Source organism: Pan troglodytes, chromosome 5, assembly GCF_028858775.2.
Source record: "Pan troglodytes isolate AG18354 chromosome 5, NHGRI_mPanTro3-v2.0_pri, whole genome shotgun sequence".
In the NCBI taxonomy this organism is placed as follows: domain Eukaryota; kingdom Metazoa; phylum Chordata; class Mammalia; order Primates; family Hominidae; genus Pan; species Pan troglodytes.
In genome coordinates this window covers 172,615,174-172,637,047 of record NC_072403.2, presented here as the reverse complement: position 1 = coordinate 172,637,047, position 21,874 = coordinate 172,615,174, and the positions used below count along the sequence as shown (strand labels likewise).

At 40.5% G+C, this 21,874-nt stretch overlaps 1 protein-coding gene across 5 annotated transcripts in view; it reads left to right on the top strand.

Annotated features, from left to right (window-relative positions):
- LPA (lipoprotein(a)) overlaps positions 1-21,874 on the top strand; it is a 176,197-nt gene that overhangs the window by 129,769 nt on the left and 24,554 nt on the right. For all 5 annotated transcript variants that reach the window (XM_063813639.1, XM_054686968.2, XM_054686969.2 and 2 more), the window contains 2 exons: positions 18,690-18,871; positions 20,077-20,236. In XM_063813639.1, coding sequence (XP_063669709.1) covers positions 18,690-18,871; positions 20,077-20,236 — 342 coding nt within the window. The remainder of the gene's footprint in view (positions 1-18,689; positions 18,872-20,076; positions 20,237-21,874) is intronic.

Here is a 21,874-nt window from a genome sequence, read left to right as displayed (position 1 = left end):
AGACAATCCCCAGTACCAGCCCAGAGCTGGGTAGACTCACTAGGTGGCAAGACCCAGAAGACAGGCAATAATCACTGCAGTTCAGCTCACAGGAAGCCACATCCATAGGAAAAGAGGGAGAGTACTACATCAAGGGAACACCCCATGGGACAAAAACATCTGAACAACAGCCTTCAGCCCTAGACATTCCCTCTGACACAGTCTACCCAAATGAGAAGGAACCAGAAAACCAACCCTGGTAATATGACAAAACAAGGCTCATCACACCCCCAGTTCACCAGCAATGGATCCAAACCAAGAAGAAATTCCTGATTTACCTGAAAGAGAATTCAGGAGGTTAGTTATTAAGCTAATCAGGGAGGGACCAGAGAAAGGCAAAGCCCAATGCAAGGAAATCCAAAAAAAAAAAAAAAAAAAGGTACAAGAAGTAAAAGGTGAAATATTCAAAAAAATAGATAGCTTAATAAAAAAACAATAAAAAATTCAGTAGACTTTGGACACACCTTTGGAAATGTGACATGCTCTGGAAAGTCTCAGCAGTAGAACTGAACAAGTAGAAAAAATAAATTCAGAGCTCAAAGACAAGGACTTCAAATTAACCCAATCCAACAAAGACAAAGAAAAAAGGATAAGAAAATATGAACAAAGCCTCCAAGACGTCTGGGATTATGTTAAATGACCAAATATAAGAATAATCGTGGCTCCTGAGGAAAAAGACAATACTAAAAGCTTGGAAAACATATTTGGGGGAATAACTGGGGAAAACTTACCTGGCCTTGCTGGACACCTAGACATGCAAATACAAGAAACACAAAGAACATGTAAATACAAGCAGCACAAAGAATACCTGGGAAATTCATCACAAAAAGATCTTAGCCTAGGCACATTCTCATCAGGTTATGCAAAGTTAAGACGAAGGCAAGAATATTAAGAGCTGTGAGACAGAAGCACCAGGTAATGTATAAAGGAAACCCTATCAGATTAACAGCCAGTTTTTCAGCAGGAACTGTACAGGCTATAAAGGATTGGAGCCCTATCATCACCCTCCTCAAACAAAACAATTATCAGCCAAGAATTTTTTATCCAGCGAAAGTAAGCATCATATATGAAGGAAAGATACAGTCGTTTTTGGACAAACAAATGCTAAGAGAATTCACCATTACTAAGTCACCACTAGAAGAACTGCTAAAAGGAGTTCTAAATCTTGAAACAAATCCTAGAAACACATGAAAACAGAATCTCTTTAAAGCATAAATCACACAGGACCTATAAGACAAAAGCACAAGTTAAAAAACAAAAACAAAAAACAAAACCAAAGGACGGAGGCAATAAAGAATATGATGAATGCAGTGGCACCTCACATTTCAATACTAAAATTGAATCTAAATGGCCTAAATGCTCCACTTAAAGGATACAAAAAGAGTTGGTGGCTGGCAAGATGGCTGAATAGGAACAGCTCCAGTCTGCTGCTCCCCGTGAGATCAACACATAGGGTGGGTCATTTCTGCATTTCCAACCAAGGTACCCGGCTCATCTCATTGGGACTGGTTAGATAGTGGGTGCAGCCCACAGAGGGTGACGTGAAGCAGGGTGGGGTGTCACCGCACCTGGGAAGTGGAAGGGGTCAGGGAACTCCCTCCCCTAGCCAAAGGAAGCCGTGAGGGACTGTGCCGTGAAGACCAGTGCATTCTGGCACAAATACTATGCTTTTCTCATGGTCTTTGCAACCTGAAGACCAGGAGATTCCCTTGGGTGCCTACACCACCAGGGCCCTGGATTTCACGCCCAAAACTGGGCTGGCATTTGGGCAGACACTAAGCTAGCTGCAGGAGTTTTTTTTCATACCCCAGTGGTCCCTGGAATGCCAGCAAGACAGAACCATTCACCCCCGTGAAGAAAGGGCTGAAGCCAGGGAGCTAAGTGGTCTTTCTCAGTGGATCCCACCCCCATGGAGCCCAGCAAGCTAAGCTCCACTGGCTTGAAATTCTTGCTGCCAGCACAGCAGTCTGAAGTTGACCTGGGACGCTCAAGCTTGGTGGGAGGAGGGGTGTCCACAATTACTGGGGCTTGAGTAGGAGGTTTTCCCCTCACAGTGTAAGCAAAACCGCTAGAAAGTTTGAACTGGGCAGAGTGCACTGCAGCTTGGCAAAGTCATTGTAGCAGGAGTGCCTCTCTAGATTCCTCCTCTCTGGGCAGGGCATCTCTGAAAGAAAGGCAGCAGCCCCAGTCAGAAGCTTATAGATAAAACTCCCATCTCCCTGGGACAGAGCAACTGGAGGAAGGGGTGGCTGTGGGTGCAGCTCCAGCAGACTTTGTTTCCTGCCTGCCAGCTCTGAAAAGAGCACCAGATCCCCCAGCACAGCACTAGAGCTCTGATAAGGGACAGACTGCCTCCTCAAGTGGGTCCTGGCTTCAGAAGGTAATAAGAAACTCCTTTGAGCTAAAGGAGCATGTTCTAACACAATGCAAGGAAGCTAAGAACCTTGAAAAAGGTTAGAGGAATTGCTAACTACAGTAAGCAGTTTAGAGAAGAACATAAATGACCTTAGGGAGCTGAAAAACACAGCATGAGAACTTCGTGACACATACACAAGTATCAGTAGTGAAATTGATCAAGTGGAAGAAAGGATATCAGAGATTGAAAATCAACTTAATGAAGTAAAGCGTGAAAACAAGATTAGGGAATAAAGAATGAAAAGGAATGAACAAATCCTCCAAGAAGCATGGGACTATGTGAAAAGATTGAACCTACGTTTGATTGGTGTACATGAAAGTGATGGGAGAATGGAACCAAGTTGGCTCCAGCTTTGTTCTTTTGGCTTAGGATTGCCTTGGCGATGCGGGCTCTTTTTTGGTTCCATATGAACTTTAAAGTAGTTTTTTCCAATTTTGTGAAGAAAGTCATTGGTAGCTTTATGGGGATGGCATTGAATCTGTAAATTACCTTGGGCAGTATGGCCATTTTCACGATATTGATTCTTCCTACCCACGAGCATGGAATGTTCTTCCATTTGTTTGTATCCTCTTTTATTTCCTTGAGCAGTGGTTTGTAGTTCTCCTTGAAGAGGTCCTTCACATCCCTTGTAAGTTGGATTCCTAGGTATTTTATTCTCTTTGAAGCAATTGTGAATGGGAGTTCACTCATGATTTGGCTCTCTGTTTGTCTGTTATTGGTGTATAAGAATGCTTGTGATTTTTGTACATTGATTTTGTATCCTGAGACTTTGCTGAAGTTGCTTATCCACTTAAGGAGATTTTGGGCTGAGACAATGGGGTTTTCTAGATATACAATCATGTCGTCTGCAAACAGGGACAATTTGACTTCCTCTTTTCCTAATTGAATACCCTTTATTTCCTTCTCCTGCCTAATTGCCCTGGCCAGAACTTCCAACACTATGTTGAATAGGAGTGGTGAGAGAGGGCATCCCTGTCTTGTGCCAGTTTTCAAAGGGAATGCTTCCAGTTTTTGCCCATTCAGTATGATATTGGCTATGGGTTTGTCATAGATAGCTCTTATTATTTTCAAATACGTCCCATCAATACCTAATTTATTGAGAGTTTTTAGCATGAAGGGTTGTTGAATTTTGTCAAAGGCTTTTTCTGCATCTTTTGAGATAATCATGTGGTTTTTGTCTTTGGCTCTGTTTATATGCTGGATTACATTTATTGATTTGCGTATATTGAACCAGCCTTGCATCCCAGGGATGAAGCCCACTTGATCATGGTGGATAAGCTTTTTGATGTGCTGCTGGATTCGTTTTGCCAGTATTTTATTGAGGATTTTTGCATCAATGTTCATCAAGGATATTGGTCTAAAATTCTCTTTTTTGGTTGTGTCTCTACCCGGCTTTGGTATCAGTACCTGACTTCAAACTATACTGCAAGGCTACAGTAACCAAAACAGCATGGTACTGGTACCAAAACAGAGATATAGATCAACGGAACAGAACAGAGCCCTCAGAAATAACGTCGCATATCTATAACTATCTGGTCTTTGACAAACCTGAGAAAAACAAGCAATGGGGAAAGGATTCCCTATTTAATAAATGGTGCTGGGAAAACTGGCTAGCCATATGTAGAAAGCTGAAACTGGATCCCTTCATTACACCTTATACAAAAATCAATTCAAGATGGATTAAAGACTTAAATGTTAGACCTAAAACCATAAAAACCCTAGAAGAAAACCTAGGCATTACTATTCAGGACATAAGCATGGGCAAGGACTTCATGTCTAAAACACCAAAAGCAATGGCAACAAAAGACAAAATTGACAAATGGGATCTAATTAAACTAAAGAGCTTCTGCACAGCAAAAGAAACTACCATCAGAGTGAACAGGCAACCTACAAAATGGGAGAAAATTTTTGCAACCTACTCATCTGACAAAGGGCTAATATCCAGAATCTGCAATGAACTCAAACAAATTTACAAGAAAAAAACAAACAACCCCATAAAAAAGTGGGCGAAGGACATGAACAGACACTTCTCAAAAGAAGACATTTATTCAGCCAAAAAAGACATGAAAAAATGCTCATCATCACTGGCCATCAGAGAAATGCAAATCAAAACCACAATGAGATACCATCTCATACCAGTTAGAATGGTGATCATTAAAAAGTCAGGAAACAACAGGTGCTGGAGAGGATGTGGAGAAATAGGAACACTTTTACACTGGTGGTGGGACTGTAAACTAGTTCAACCATTGTGGAAGTCAGTGTGGCGATTCCTCAGGGATCTAGAACTAGAAATACCATTTGACCCAGCCATCCCATTACTGGGTATATACCCAAAGGACTATAAATCATGCTGCTATAAAGACACATGCACACGTATGTTTATTGTGGCATTATTCACAATAGCAAAGACTTGGAACCAACCCAAATGTCCAACAATGATAGACTGGATTAAGAAAATGTGGCACATATACACCATGGAATACTATGCAGCCATAAAAAATGATGAGTTCACGTCCTTTGTAGGGACATGGATGAAATTGGAAATCATCATTCTCAGTAAACTATCGCAAGAACAAAAAACCAAACACCGCATATTCTCACTCATAGGTGGGAATTAAACAATGAGATCACATGGACACAGGAAGAGGAATATCACACTCTGGGGACTGTTGTGGGATGGGGGGAGGGGGGAGGGATAGCATTGGGAGATATACCTAATGCTAGATGACCAGTTAGTGGGTGCAGCGCACCAGCATGACACATGTATACATATGTAACTAACCTGCAGAATGTGCACATGTACCCTAAAACTTAAAGTATTAAAAAAAAAAAAAAGATTCAGAAAAAAAAAAAAAAAGAATGGAACCAAGTTGGAAAACACTCTTTGGGATATTATCCAGGAGAACTTCCCCAACCTAGCAAGACAGGCCAACATTCAAATTAAGGAAATACAGAGAATACCACATTCAAATTCAGGAAATACAGAGAACATCACAAAGATACTCCTCGAGAAGAGCAACCTGAAGCCACATAATCGTCAGATTCACCAAGGTTGAAATGAAGGAAAAAAATGTTAAGGGCAGCCAGAGAGAAAGTTTGGGTTACCCACAAAGGGAACCCCATCAGACTAACAGTGGATCTTCCTGCAGAAACTCTACAAGCCAGAAGAGAGTGGGAGGCCAATATTCAACATTCTTTTTTATTATTATTATACTTTAAGTTCTAGGGTACATGTGCACAAGGTGCAGGTTTGTTACATATGTATACATGTGCCATGTTGGTGTGCTGCACCCATTAACTCTTCATTTACATTAGGTATATCTCTTAATACTATCCCTCCCCACTCCCCCCATCCCATGACAGGCCCCGGTGTGTGATGTTCCCCACTCTGTCCATGGACTCTCATTGTTCAATTCCCACCTATGAGTGAGAACATTCGGTGTTTGGTTTTTCGTCCTTGTGATAGTTTGCTGAGAATGATGGTTTCCAGCTTCATCCACATCCCTACAAAGGACATGAACTCATCCATTTTTATGGCTGCATAGTATTCCATGGTGTATATGTGCCACATTTTCTTAATCCAGTCTACCATTGATGGACGTTTGTGTTGGTTCCAAGTCTTTGCTATTGTGAATAGTGCTGCAATAAACATATGTGTGCATGTGTCTTTATAGCAGCATGATTTATAATCCTTTAGATATATATCCAGTAATTGTATGGCTGTGTCAAATGGTATTTCTAGTTCTAAATCCTTGAGGAATCACCACACTGTCTTCCACAATGGTTGAACTAGTTTACAGTCCCACCACCAGTGTAAAAGTGTTCCTATTTCTCCACATCCTCTCTAGCATCTGTTGTTTCCTGACTTTTTAATGATCACCATTCTAACTGGTCTGAGATGGTATCTCATTGTGGTTTTGATTTGCATTTCTCTGATGGCCAGTGATGATGAGCATTTTTTCATGTGTCTCTGGGCTGCATAAAAGTTTTCTTTTGAGAATTGTCTGTTAATATCCTTCGCCAACTTTTTGATGGGGTTGTTTGATTTTTTTTCTTGTAAATTTGTTTACGTTCTTTGTAGATTCTGGATATTAGCCCTTTGTCAGATGGGTAGATTGTAAAAATTTTCTCCCATTCTGTAGCTTGCCTGTTCATTCTGAGGGTAGTTTCTTTTGCTGTGCACAAGCTCTTTAGTTAATTAGATCCCATTGGTCAATTTGGGCTTTTGTTGCCATTGCTTTTGGTGATTTCGTCATGAAGTCCTTGCCCATGCCTATGTCCTGAATGGTATTGCCTAGGTTTTCTTCTAGGGTTTTTATGGTTTTAGGTCTAACATTTAAGTCTTTAATCCATCTTGAATTAATTTTTATATAAGGTGTAATGAAGGGATCCAGTTTCAGCTTTCTACATATGGCTAGCTAGTTTTCCCAGCACCATGTATTAAATAGGGAATCCTTTCCCTATTTCTTGTTTTTGTCAGTTTTGTCAAAGATCAGGTGGTTGTAGATGTGTGGTATTATTTCTGAGGGCTCTGTTCTGTTCCATTGGTCTATATCTCTGTTTTGTTACCAGTACCATGCTGTTTTGGTTACTGTAGCCTTGTAATATAGTTTGAAGTCAGGCAGAGTGATGCCTCCAGCTTTGCTTTATTGGCTTAGGATTGTCTTGGCAATGCGTGCTCTTTTTTGTTCCATATGAACTTTAAAGTAGTTTTTTCCAATTTTGTGAAGAAAGTCATTGGTAGCTTGATGGGGATGGCATTGAATCTATAAATTACCTTAGGCAGTATGGCCATTTTCACAATATTGATTCTTCCTATCCATGAGCCTGGAATGTTCTTCCATTTGTTTGTGTCCTCTTTTATTTCGTTAAGCAGTGGTTTGTAGTTCTCCTTGAAGAGGTCCTTCCCATGCCTTGTAAGTTGGATTCCTAGGTATTTTATTCTCTTTGAAGCGATTGTGAATGGGAGTTCATCCATGTCCCTACAAAGGACATGAAGTCATGTATGGGAATGCTTGTGATTTTTGCATATTGATTTTGTATCTTGAGACTTTGCTGAAGTTGCTTATCAGCTTAAGGAGATTTTGGTCTGAGAAGATGGGGTTTTCTAAATATACAATCATGTCATCTGCAAACAGGGACAATTTGACTTCCTCTTTTCCTAATTGAATACCCTTTATTTCCTTCTCCTGCCTGATTGCCCTGGCCAGAACTTCCAACACTATGTTGAATAGGAGTGGTGAGAGAGGGCATCCCTGTCTTGTGCCAGTTTTCAAAGGGAATGCTTCCAGTTTTTGCCCATTCAGTATGATATTGGCTATGGGTTTGTCATAAATAGCTCTTATTATTTTGAGATATGTACCATCAATACGTAGTTTATTGAGAGTTCAGCATGGAGAGCTGTTGAATTTTGTCAAAGGCCTTTTCTGCATCTATTGAGATAATCATGTGGTTTTTGTCTTTGGTTCTGTTTATATGATGGATTACGTTTATTGATTTGCATATGTTCAACCAGCCTTGCATCCCAGGGATGAAGCCAACTTGATCATGGTGGATAAGCTTTTTGATGTGCTGCTGGATTCGGTTTGCCAGTATTTTATTGAGGATTTTTGCATCAATGTTCATCAGGGGTGTTGGTCTAAAATTCTCATTTTTGTTGTGTCTCTGCCAGGCTTTGGTATCAGGATGATGCTGGCCTCATAAAATGAGTTAGGGAGGATTCCCTCTTTTTCTATGATTGGAATAGTTTCAGAAGAATTGGTACCAGCTCTTCTTTGTACCTGTGGTAGAATTCGGCTATGAATCTGTCTGGTCCTGGACTTTTTTTGGTTGGTAGGCTCTTAATTATTGCCTCAATTTCAGAGCCTGTTATTGGTCTATTCAAGGATTCAATTTCTTTCTGGTTTAGTCTTGGTAGGGTGTATGTGTCCAGGAATTTTTCCATTTCTTCTAGGTTTTCTAGTTTATTTGCATAGAGGTGTTTATAGTATTCTCTGATGGTAGTTTGTATTTCTGTGGGATCAGTGGTGATATCCCCTTTATCATTTTTTATTGCATCTATTTCTTGCTAGCAGTCTATCAATTTTGTTGATCTTTTCAAAAAACCAGTTCCTGGATTCATTGATGTTTTGAAGGTTTTTTTTTGTGTCTCTATCTCCTTCAGTTCTGCTCTGATTTTAGTTATTTCTTGCCTTCTGCTAGTTCTTTAATGTGGTTGCTCTTGCTTCTCTAGTTCTTTTAATGGTGATGTTAGGGTGTCAATTTTAGATCTTTCCTGCTTTCTCTTGTGGGCATTTAGTGCTATAAATCTCCCCCGACACACTGCTTTAAATGTGTCCCAGAGATTCTGGTATGTTGTGTCTTTGTTCTCATTGGTTTCAAAGAACATCTTTATTTCTGCCTTCATTTCGTTATGTACCCAGTAGTCATTCAGGTGCAGGTTGTTCAGTTTCCATATAGTTGAGCAGTTTTTAATGAGTTTCTTAATCCTGAGTCCTAGTTTGATTGCACTGTGGTCTGAGAGACAGTTTGTTATAATTTCTGTTCTTTTACATTTGCTGAGGAATGCTTCACTTCCAACTATGTGGTCAATTTCAGAATAAGTGCGATGTGGTGCTGAGAAGAATGTATATTCTGTTGATTTGGGGTGGAGAGTTCTGTAGATGTCTATTAGGTCTGCTTGGTGCAGAGCTGAGTTCAATTCCTGGATATCCTTGTTAACTTTCTGTCTCATTGATCTGTCTAATGTTGACAGTGGGGTGTTAAAGTCTCCCATTATTATTGTGTGGGAGTCTAAGTCTCTTTGTAGGTCTCCAAGGACTTGCTTTATGAATCTGGGTGCTCCTGTATTGGGTGCATATATATTTAGGATAGTTAGCTCTTCTTGTTAAATTGGTCCCTTTACCATTATGTAATGGCTTTCTTTGTCTCTTTTGATCTTTGTTGGTTTAAAGTGTTTTATCAGAGAATAGGATTGCAACCCCTGCTTTTTTTTTGTTTTCCATTTGCTTGGTAGATCTTCCTCCATCCCTTTATTTTGAGCCTATGTGTGTCTCTGCACGTGAGATGGGTCTTCAGAATACAGCACACTGATGGATCTTGACTATCCAATTTGCCAGTCTGTGTCTTTTAATTGGAGCATTTAGCCCATTTACATTTAAGGTTAATATTTTTATGTGTGAATTTGATCCTGTCATCATGATGTTCGCTGGTTATTTTGCTCATTAGTTGATGCAGTTTCTTCCTAGCATCGATGGTTTTTACAATTTGGCATGTTTGTGCAGTGGCTGATACCGGTTGTTTCTTTCCATGTTTAGTGCTTCCTTCAGGAGCTCTTGTAAGGCAGGCCTGGTGGTGACAAAATCTCTCAGCATTTGCTTGTCTGTAAAGGATTTTATTTCTCCTTCACTTATGAAGCTTAGTTTGGCTGGATATGAAATTCTGGGTTGAAAATTCTTTTCTTTAAGAATGTTGAATATTGGCTGCCACTCTCTTCTGGCTTGTAGAGCTTCTGCTGAGAGATCCGCTGTTAGTCTGATGGGCTTCCCTTTGTGGGTAACCCGGCCTTTCTGGTGAATCTGACAATTATGTGTCTTGGAGTTACTCTTCTCGAGGAGTATCTTTGTGGCATTCTCTGTATTTCCTGAATTTGAATGTTGGCCTGCCTTGGTAGGTTGGGGAAGTTCTCCTGGATAATATCCTGAAGAGCGTTTTCCAACTTGATTCCATTCTCCTCGTCACTTTCAGGTACACCAAGCAGATGTAGATTTGGTCTTTTCACATAGTCCCATATTTATTGGAGGCTTTGTTCATTTCTTTTTACTCTTTTTTTCTCTAAACTTCTCTTCTCGCTTCATTTCATTCATTTGATCTTTAATCACTGATACCCTTTCTTCCACTTGATCGAATCGACTACTGAAACTTGTGCATGTGTCACGTAGTTCTCGTGCCATGGTTTTCAGCTCCATTAGATCATTTAAGGTCTTCTCTATGCTGTTTATTTTAGTTAGCCATTCATCTAAACTTTTTCAAGGTTTTTAGCTTCTTTGCAATGGGTTCGAACATCCTCCTTTAGCTCGGAGAAATTTGTTATTACAGATCGTCTGAAGCCTTCTTCTCTCAACTCATCATTCTCTGTCCAGCTTTGTTCTGTTGCTCGTGAGGAGCTGCTTTCCTTCGGAGGAGAAGAGGCACCCTGATTTTTAGAATTTTCAGCTTTTCTGCTCTGGTTTCTCCCCATCTTTGTGGTTTATCTACCTTTGGTTCTTGATGATGGTGATGTACAGATGGGGTTTTGGTGTGGATGTCTTTTCTGTTTGTTAGTTTTCCTTCTAACAGTCAGGACCCTCAGCTGCAGGTCTGTTGGAGTTTGCTGGAGGTCCACTCCAGTCCCTGTTTGCCTGGGTATCACCAGTGGAGGCTGCAGAACAGCAAATATTACAGAACAGCAAATGTTGCTGCCGGATCCTTCCTCTGGAAGCTTCATCTCAGAGGGGCACCCAGCTGTATGAGGTGTCAGTTGGCCCCTACTTGGAGGTGTCCCCCAATTAGGCTACTCGGGGGTCAGGGACCCACTTGAGGAGGCAGTCTGTCCATTCTCAGATCTCAAACTCTCTGCTGGGAGAACCACTACTCTCTTCAAAGCTGTCAGACAGGGATGTTTAAGTCTGCAGAAGTTTCTGCTGCCTTTTGTTCAGCTATGCCCTGCCCCCAGAGGTGGAGTCTACAGAGGCAGGCAGGCCTCCTTGAGCTGCGGTGAGCTCCACCCAGTTTCAGCTTCCTGGTCGCTTTGTTTACCTACTCAAGCCTCAGCAATGGCAGACGCCCCTCCCCCAGCCTTGCTGCCACTGCCTTGCAGTTCGGTCTCAAACTACTGTGCTAGCAGTTCGATCTCAGACTGCTGTACTAGCAGTGAGCAAGGGTCTGTGGGCATGGGACCCTCCGAGCCATGTGCAGGATATAATCTCTTGGTGTGCCGTTTGCTAAGACCATTGGAAAAGTGCAATATTAGGGTGGGAGTGTCCCGATTTTCCAGGTACATCTGTCATGGCTTCCCTTGGCTAGGAAAGGGAATTCCCTGACCCCTTACACTTCCCGGGTGAGGCGATGCCCCGCCTTGCTTCGGCTCACACTCCATGGGCTGCACCCACTGTCTGACAAGCCCCGGTGAGATGAACCCAGTACCTCAGCTGGAAATGCAGAAACCAACCATCTTCTGCTTTGCTCATGCTGAGAACTGTGGACTGGAGCTGTTCCTATTCGGCCATCTTGAAACCTCCCCTCTCTCATGATCACAAGGTCCCACAATAGGCCGTCTGCAGGCTGAGGAGCAAGAAGAGCCAGTCTGAATTCCAAAACTGAAGAAATTGGAGTCTGATGTTCGAGGGTAGGGAACATCCAGTGCCAAAGAAAGATGTAGAATATTCAACATTCTTAAAGAAAATAATTTTCAACCTAGAATTTCATATCCAGCCAAACTAAGCTTTATAAGCAAAGGAGAAGTAAAATCCTTTACAAACAAGCAAATGCTGAGGAATTTTGTCAACACCAGGCCTGCCTTACAAGAGGTCCTGAAGAAAACACTAAATATGGAAAGGAAAAACCAGTAACAGCTACTGCAAAAACATACCAAATTGTAAACACCATCAACACTATGAAGAAACTGCATCAACTAATGGGCAAAATAGCCAGCTAGCATCATAATGACAGGATCAAATTCACACATAACAATATTAACCTTAAATGTAAATGGGCTAAATGCCCCAATTAAAAGACACAGACTGGGAAATTGAATAAAGAGTCAAGACCCATTGGTTTGCTGTGTTCAGAAGACCCATCTCAGGGTGAAAAGACATACGTGGGCTCAAAATAAAGAAATGAAGGAATATTTACCAAGCAAATGGAAAGAAAAAAAAAGCAGCAGTTGAAATCTTAGTCTTTGATGAAACAGACTTTAAACCATCAAAGATCAAAAGAGACAAAGGAGGGCATTACATAATGGTAAAAGTATCAATGCAACAAGAAGATCTGACTGTCCTACTTATATATGCACCCAATACAGGAGCACCCAGATTAATAAAGCAAGTTCTTAGAGATCTACAAAGAGACTTAGGCTTCCACACAAAAATAGTGGGAGACTTTAACACCCCACAGCCAATATTAGATCGACGTGACAGAAAATTAACAAGGATGTTCAGGACGTGAATTCAGCTCTGGACCAAGCCGACCTAATAGACATCTACAGAACTCGACACCACAAATCAACAGAATATACATTCTTCTCAGCACCACATTGCACTTATTCTAAAATTGACCACATAATTGGAAGTAAAACACTTCTCAGCAAATGCCATAGAATGGAAATCATAACAAACAGCCTCTCAGACCAAAGTGCAATCAAACTAGAACTCAGGATTAATAAACTCACTCAAAACCACACAACTATGTGGAAACTGAACAACCTGCTCCTGAATTACTACTGGGTAAATAACAAAATTAAGGCAGAAGTAGATACGTTCTTAGAAACCAATGAGAACAAAGACACAATGTGCCAGAATCTCTGGTACACAGCTAAAGCCATGTTTAGAGGGAAATTTATAGCACTAAATGCCCACAGGAGAAAGTGGGAAAGATCTAAAATCAACACCCTAACATCACAATTAAAAGAACCAGAGAAGCAAGAGCAAACAAATACAAAAGCTAGCAGAAGACAAGAAATAACTAAGATCAGAGCAGAACTGAAGGGGATAAAGACACGAAAACCCTTTAAAAAATTAATAAATCCAAGAGCTGGTTTTTTGAAAAGATTAACAAAATACATAGAAGGCTAGCCAGACTAATAAAGAAGAAAATAGAGAAGAATCAAATAGACACAATAAAGAATAATAAAGGGGATATCACCAATGATGCCACAGAAATACAAACTACCATCAGAGAATACTTTAAACACCTCTATGCAAATAAAATAGAAAATCTAAAAGAAATGGATAAGTTCCTGGACACATACACCCTCCCAAGACTAAACCAGGAAGAAGTCAAATCCCTGAATAGACCAATAACAAGTTCTGAAATCAAGGCAGTAATTAATAGCCTACCAACCAAAAAAAGCCCAGACCAGAGGGATTAACAGTCAAATCCTAACAGAGGCACAAAGAAGAGCTAGTACCATTCCTTCTGAAACTATTCCAAACAATAGAAAAAGAGGGACTCCTGCCTAACTCATTTTATGAGGCCAGCATCATTCTGATACCAAAACCTGGCAGAGACACAAGAAAAGGAAATTTCAGGCCAACATCCCTGATGAACGTCAATGTGAAAATCCTCAATAAAATACTGGCAAACTGAATCCAGCAGCACATCAAAAAGCTTATCCATCATGATCAAGTTGGCTTCATCCCTGGGATGCAAGGCTGGTTCAACATATTCAAATCAATAAACATAATCCATCACATAAACAGAACCAATGACAAAAACCATATGATTATCACAATAGATGCAGAAAAGGCCTTTGATAAAATTCAATACCCAATCATGCTAAAAACTCTTAATAAACTAGGTATTGATGGAGCATGTCTCAAAATAATAAGAGCTACTTATGACAAATGCATAGCCAATATCATACTGAATGGGCAGAAGCTGGAAGCATTCCCTTTGAAAACCAGCACAAGACAAGGATGCCCTCTCTCACCACTCCTATTCAACATAGTATTGGAAATTCTGTCCAGGGCAATCAGGCAAGAGAAAGAAATAAAGGGTATTCAAGTGGGAAGAGAGGGGGTCAAATTATTTCTGTTTGCAGATGACATGATTGTATATTTAGAAAACTCTATCATCTCAGCCCAAAATCTCCTTAAGCTGATAAGCAACTTCAGCAAATCTCAGGATACAAAATCAATGTGCAAAAATCACAAGCATTCCTATACACCAATAAGAGACACAGAGCCAAATCCTGAGTGAATTCCCATTCACAATTGCTACAAAGAGAATAAAATATACCTAGGAATCCAACTTACAAGGGATGTGAAGGACCTCTTCAAGGAGAACTACAAACCACTGCTCAAGGAAATAAGATAGGACACAAACAAATGGAAAAACATTCCATGCTAATGGATTGGAAGAATCAATATTGTGAAAATTGCCATACTGCCCAAAGTAATTTATAGATTCAATGTTATCCTCATCAAGCTACCATTGATTTCTTCACATAATTAGAAAAAACTACTTTAAATTTCATATGGAATCGAAAAAGGGCCTGTATATCCAAGACAACCTAAGCAAAAAGAACAAACCTGGAGGCATCATGCTACCTGACTTCAAAATATACTACAAGGCTACAGTAACAAAAACAGCATGGTATGGTACTGGTACCAAAACAGATATATAGACCAATAGAACAGAACAGAGGCCTCAGAAATAACACCACACATCTACAACTATTGGATCTTTGACAAACCGGACAAAAATAAGCAATGGGGAAAGGATTCCCTATTTAATAAATGGTGTTGGGAAAACTGGCTAGCCATATGCAGAAAACTGAAACTGGATCCCTTCCTTACACCTTATACACAAATTAACTCAAGATAGATTAAAGAATTAAATGTAAGACCTAAAACCATAAAAACCCTACAAGACACTTTGGGAGGCCGAGGTGGATGGATGACGAGGTCAGGAGATCGAGACCATCTTGGCTAACACAGTGAAAGCCCATCTCTACTAAAAATACAAAATATTAGCTGGGTGTGGTGGTGGGCACCTGTAGTCCCAGCTACTTGGGAGGCTGAGGCAGGAGAATGGCATGAGCCGAGGAGGTTGAGTTTGCAGCAAGCCAAGATTGTGCCACTGCACTCCAGCCTGGGCAACAGAGTGAGACTCCATCAAAAAAACAAAAACAAAAACAAAAAAACAAACCCTAGAAGAAAACATAGGCAATACCATTCAGGACATAGGCATGGGAGAAGACTTCATGACTAAAACAGCAAAACCAATGGCAACAAAAGCCAAAATTTACAAATGAGATCTAATTAAAATAAAGAGCTTCTGCACAGCAAAAAACTCTCATCAGAGTGAAAAAGCAACCTATGGAGAAAAATTCTGTGGTCTATTCATCTGACAAAGGGCTAATGTTTAGAATGTACAAGCAACTTAAACAAATGTACAAGAAAAAAAAACAAACAACCCCATCAAAAAGTGGGCAAAGGATATGAACAGACACTTCTGGCAGGAAGACCTTTATGTGGTCGACAAACATGAAAAAAGCTCATCATCACTGTTAATTAGAGAAATGCAAATCTAAACCACAATGAGATACCATCTCATGCCCGTTAGAATGGCGATCATTAAAAAGTCAGGAATCAGATGCTGAAGAGGATGTGTGGAGAAACAGGAACACATTTACACTGTTGGTGGGAGTGTAAATTAGTTCAACCATTGTGGAAGACAGTGTGGTGATTCCTCAAGGATCTAGAACCAGAAGTACCATTTGACCCAGCAATCCCATTACTGGGTATATACCCAAAGGATTATAAATCATTCTATAATAAAGACACATGCGCACGTATGTTTATTGTAGCACTATTCACAATAGCAAAGACTTGGAACCAACTGAAATGCCCATCAATGATAGACTGGATAAAGAAAATGTGGCACATATACACTGTGGAATACTATGCAGCCATAAAACAGGATGAGTTCATGTCTTTTGCAGGGACATGGATGAAGCTGGAAACCATCATTCTCAGCAAACTAACACAAGAACAGAAAGCCAAACACCATATGTTCTCACTCATAAGTGTGAGTTGAACAATGAGAACACATGGACACAGGGAGGGGAACATCACACACAGGGGCCTGTTGGGGAGTTGAGGCTAGGGGAGGGATTGGATTAGGAGAAATACCTAATGTAGATGATGGTTTGCTGGGTGCAGCAAACCACCATGACACGTGTATACCTATGTAACAAACCCACACATTCTACACATGTATCTCAGAACTTAAAGTATAATAATAATAATAAGATACAGAACTGCAGAATGAATAAGAACTCACCAACCATCTGCTGCCTTCAGGAGACTCATTTAAGACATAAGGACTCACATAAACTTAAAGTAAATGGGTGGAAATAATAATAAGTGGTGTCACCGATGTGGAGGTAGATTATAAAACTCTTATCATATGCTGGTGGAAGATCAAAATGATAAAACGAATTAAAAAATCAGTCAGATGGTTTCTTAAAAAGTTCCATCAATATGCATCTATCTTACAAACCTGCAATTCTATTCCTGAATATTTATCCCAAGGAAATGAAAAAGTAAGTCCACCAAGAGTTCTATATGAATATTTATAGGAGCTTTATTTATTATAATCCAAACTGTAAAAATAATTTCAATGTTCATCAATAACAAAATAAAAAAATAATTTGTAACCTACTGGTACACGTGAATACTATTCAGCACTGATTATCTTAAATAGCATGGATGGAGCTCAAAAATATACTCAGGAAAGAAGCCATGTATATTCTGTATGAGTTCATTTACATGAGATCATTTACATTTCCTCCAAAAGAGGAAAACTAATTTCTGTTGAAAGAAACCAATGTATTTGCCTCTGGCAGTGGCAAGGGGGTAGCACAGATTAATTGGGTAGGGACTCAAGAGAGTTTCTGGGGTCACAGAAATGTTCCGTGTGGTGATGGGAGTTTGGGCTCCACAGGTATAGGTGTTGATCCAAAATCATCAAACAAACAACATTGCAGATCTGTGCATCTCACTCTGTGGGAAAGTATACCTCAACTGTAAAAAGAGCAGAAATTTCTTTTAAACGCTCAGCCTTTTAGCACATCCAGTTGCTTGGAGAACCAGCTTACTCAAATGGGGGTCTAGGCTGGAGACTAGGTCACATGCATAGACTCTCTAAACTTTCCCATGGCACATAATATGTTTCAAGTTTTCTCAGAGAGCTGCAGGTTAGTAATCTGAGGATTCTGACAAGTTGGGTCAACGTTCCCAGGAGGCATGAATGGGAGTACATTCTCTAAGATCCCTCCACCCCAGGGTCCTTGCTTTCTGTGCCTCTTACTCCATTGTTTTCTGACTCCTCTGTAGCCACTCAACCTCTTCAGATCCCATTGTCTACCCAGCCATTGCCCTTTATGCCTTGGGTCCCACTGTTCTTTCATCTCATCCTCCATTCCCTCAGTTCCGGAGTGGCTGCCACCAGCAGAGGATGGACTGAGAGCAGGAGAGGTGGTCCTGCCCAGGAACCCATCCTAGAGAAATGGCATCCTGTCTGGGAGCTAGTTTTTTAGGGCAGGTGTTATAAGTCTTGTAAACCCAGACACACTTGATCTACCTGGTGTGTTATTTACAGTAATACTATTTTCATAATTGCTTTTCACTGTAAAAGTAGAGCCTTTTAGCTACACTGTGAGTACATAAAGGGGCTGGCCTGGGAATGGTATCATGTTGGATGTTGTTTCTTCCCTGAAGTAATATATATCAGTTACAATTTACATGTTACTGCAGAGTCCTAGAGAGAGACACAGAGAACGAGACAGACACCAATACATTTTTATGTGCATTAAAAAATCTAAGGCCAGGCGCAGTGGCTCACACCTGTAATCCCAGCACTTTGGGAGGCCGAGGTGGGTGGATCACAAGGTCAGGAGATTGAGACCATCCTGGCTAACACGGTGAAACCCTGTCTCTACTAAAAATACAAAAAATTAGCCGGGCGTGGTGGCGGACGCCTGTAGTCCCAGCTACTCAGGAGGCTGAGGCAGGAGAATGGCTTGAACCCAGGAGGCAGAGCTTGCAGTGAGCCGAGATTGCGCCACTGCACTCCAGTCTGGGCGACAGAGCGAGACTCCACCTCAAAAAAAAAAAAAAAATCTAAAATGCACTCTTCAAAATCTATGTCATTTATTCTGGAGGAATGCAGTTGGCAGAAGGAGGAAGATATTCCAAATTTTTCTTGTATACATTTATGTACGATCTCAGTTTTTATATGGATCATAGACCAATTTTGATATTTTAAAATAAAAATTATAATCTATCTTGGAAATTTACATGGTTCTTTAGAACTTGAGGACCGTATTTGCTTTTCGGAATATTATTGTACCTAAAATGGAAATATTACAACGTCACTTTTTAACACTTTGTTATAACAAAGTTTAGACAGCGCTGGGTGCCCCTGAATTTTTTCCCGCCTCTTGTGACCTGTGTTGTTTTGGAATTTGCAGTGGCCTGACCGGGAACTACTGCAGGAATCCAGATTCTGGGAAACAACCCTGGTGTTACACAACTGATCCGTGTGTGAGGTGGGAGTACTGCAATCTGACACAATGCTCAGAAACAGAATCAGGTGTCCTAGAGACTCCCACTGTTGTTCCAGTTCCAAGCATGGAGGCTCATTCTGAAGCAGGTAAGAAGTCTGTGGCCAGACATCTACACATTTGAACATTGGGATGAAAAGAGATAGAAAATCTGACTGATGCAGAAGCCTTCCATGCTACACAGAAACTTGAGGGTGTGGCAGCTGGAAAGAAGCCTCAGCACTCTCTCTGATGGAGCAATTTTTGGCGCAACATGCATGGGCGGTGTCTTCAGGAATGGTGCAAACCTACCTGGGCACTTGACTTACCACTCACTTTGTTATGAAAGGGGTTATCTCGGTGTTCCAGACAAAATTCCAATTCTAACATCAGGCCAAATTTGTGCCAAATTTCACACTAGTGAGTGTTTCCAGGCATTTCTTAAAATGGGCAGTGTTCATTGCAATCTTCAGCATTGCAGTTGCTGAGGTATGTGGCCGCTGAGTTTGTCATCCTGGAGAAACCTAATATGATGATATTTATTCCATCTAATCCTGGGGCTATTTGGCAGTAAACACCACAGAATGCACTATTTCTCTGGCTTATTTCAGTCTTAGGTAGGCTCTACACACCTATGCTTGGAAGGCAGGAATTTCTTGGTGTTCTTGTGCCTTCTTCTCATGGAACGTGCATCTTTGGTGTGTGTTGAGAGGAAGGGTAGTAGACTTCTGCTTTGTTGCAATGCAGGATGCTGGAACAAGAGGATTCCCTGTCTCTACTGTAAGGGAATAAGATTTTAGCCTCCATCCTTCTCTAAGAAGCAATGGGTCTTTGCCTCCAAGTACTAGATGCAGGACCATGACCTGCCCCGTCCTCCAGAAGCTTAAGGCTTTGGCTTTTCAGGAGCAATCATCTAGGGAAATGTGCAGGGTTTTCATGTCTGTCCCCTACTGACAGCCAATCACCCTACAGCCCGCATAGCCTAATCCATCATCGTCTGGTTTCCTGCCTCATTGTTCTCATGAACGACCAGTAGAGAGCCATACAAAAGAGCTTGCACATGAGTCTTTGTTCCAATTGTAAGCACACTGATATGTCCTTTTCCCACCAGGTTTTGAATATAAAATTTCTAAGAATTTACTAAAATATTAGAATGCTATTAATCTATTGTTTTTGCTTCAGCATGTCCTTCTGCTTGCGAGTATACTAAAGAGAACAGTCATAATTCTGAAACTACTGTCCTGTTTGTGTCATAAATTGCTTCACATGTTTCTGCATACTAGTAGTTACTCAGCTTGATTTTGTCTATTTTCAGCACCAACTGAGCAAACCCCTGTGGTCCGGCAGTGCTACCATGGTAATGGACAGAGTTATCGAGGCACATTCTCCACCACTGTCACAGGAAGGACATGTCAATCTTGGTCATCCATGACACCACACCAGCATCAGAGGACCCCAGAAAACTACCCAAATGAGTATGTCTTTGATGTTACTTATAAGAGGAGCAACAGCCAACTTAAGTTCCTCCTAGAAGAGCCTTGCTTCAAGTTAACTTGTTAGGACCAAATTTCCCTTAGACCCAGAAGGTGTGTCAAAATGTCCAAACAACTTTGCTTTTGATCAAAGAGTCTGAGAGAATAGGTATTTTAGGCTTGCTACCTTTTCTAATAGTCTGATGGAAGCAGAAGGCTACATGGAGCTGATGAGGTCTTTTTAATATAAAGCTCAAGAGATCAAATGATCAAATACTTAGAGTGCCATTCTACAATGCTCATAAAAGATCAATGCACTCTTTCACCTATGCAATTCTATCATTCTAACCTCCCTTCTCTGAAATGAAGGTTGTTTGCCATTTTTGTCATGGGTCACAAGTAAATAATTCACATGTATATGAATATATCTAAAACCAGGTGTGTTTATTCAGACTAGTATGTGTATATATACATATATATGTTCATATAAGTTAGTATTCATATATATGTTCATACATATATGTTCATACAGACTAGTATTCATATATATATACATATATATATATATGTGTATATATATATATGTTCTAGGGAAACATGCAAGGTTTTTATGTCTGTCCCTGACTGATGACCAAATACCCTATAGCCTGCACAGCTGCAAGCTGTATAGCCATACAATTTGCAGGACACACACACATACACACACACACACACAGACACACACACACAAACATAATATAATAATATATAATATAATATAATATAATAATATATAATATAATATAATATAATATAATTAATATATATAAACCTGTGTGAACACACTGGGTTCTAAGCTCCAGTTTTCTGAAGGGATATGGGTTGCCAGGACAGGAAGAGCAAAAGCAAGAATGTAGATGAGAATTAGGAAGTAAACAGATATGGAGATTAAAATGGGCAGGTACATGGACAAAAAACCAGGTCTGACAAAAACTGGCCTTCTGCCATAAATGACTATAAAAGATATTAAAAAAAACTTTCCACATGTTGGACAAGAGACAGTACAGGACTGAGATAATTTAGAAAAGGAAATGAATGAGCACAACTCTGTAACTATTCTGACTTTCTTCCTGGAGAACCTTCCTGGACTGAAGGGCAAGGAATTGGAGCCAAAGCCAACCACAGCAGTCTTGCTGAACTGAGGAAAGAGACTGGAGTTTGGGATAGCTAAGAAAATGTGGATTTTCTAGGCTAGGTAATAATGAGAAAGAATTTGTGGTGAAAAGGAGATGAAGGAATATGCATGGAAGTCTAATATAAACTGCATATGCACAGGGAGAAATTCTACAAAGTGGGACAGAGAACCACTACTAGGGAAAGGACAAATTCAGGGAAACAGTGAGCTCAATGGTGATGTCAGAGCTCATGTAGCACTGGGGGATACCGGGGTTCTGATCAGCCCGAGGAGAGACACCTCATCGAACATCTCGGGCATTCAGTAGAGACCCCAGAAAAGTCATACTTTAGGAGTAGGATTTATGCCTTCTTAGAATAAAGACTACCCCAGAAACACCCTAGTAAAGCTTAAAAACCAAGTCTAAAAGGACCCAAATGATCTCCAAGTAAATTAACTGCCTGACAGAAGAAAACTCAACCATCGCT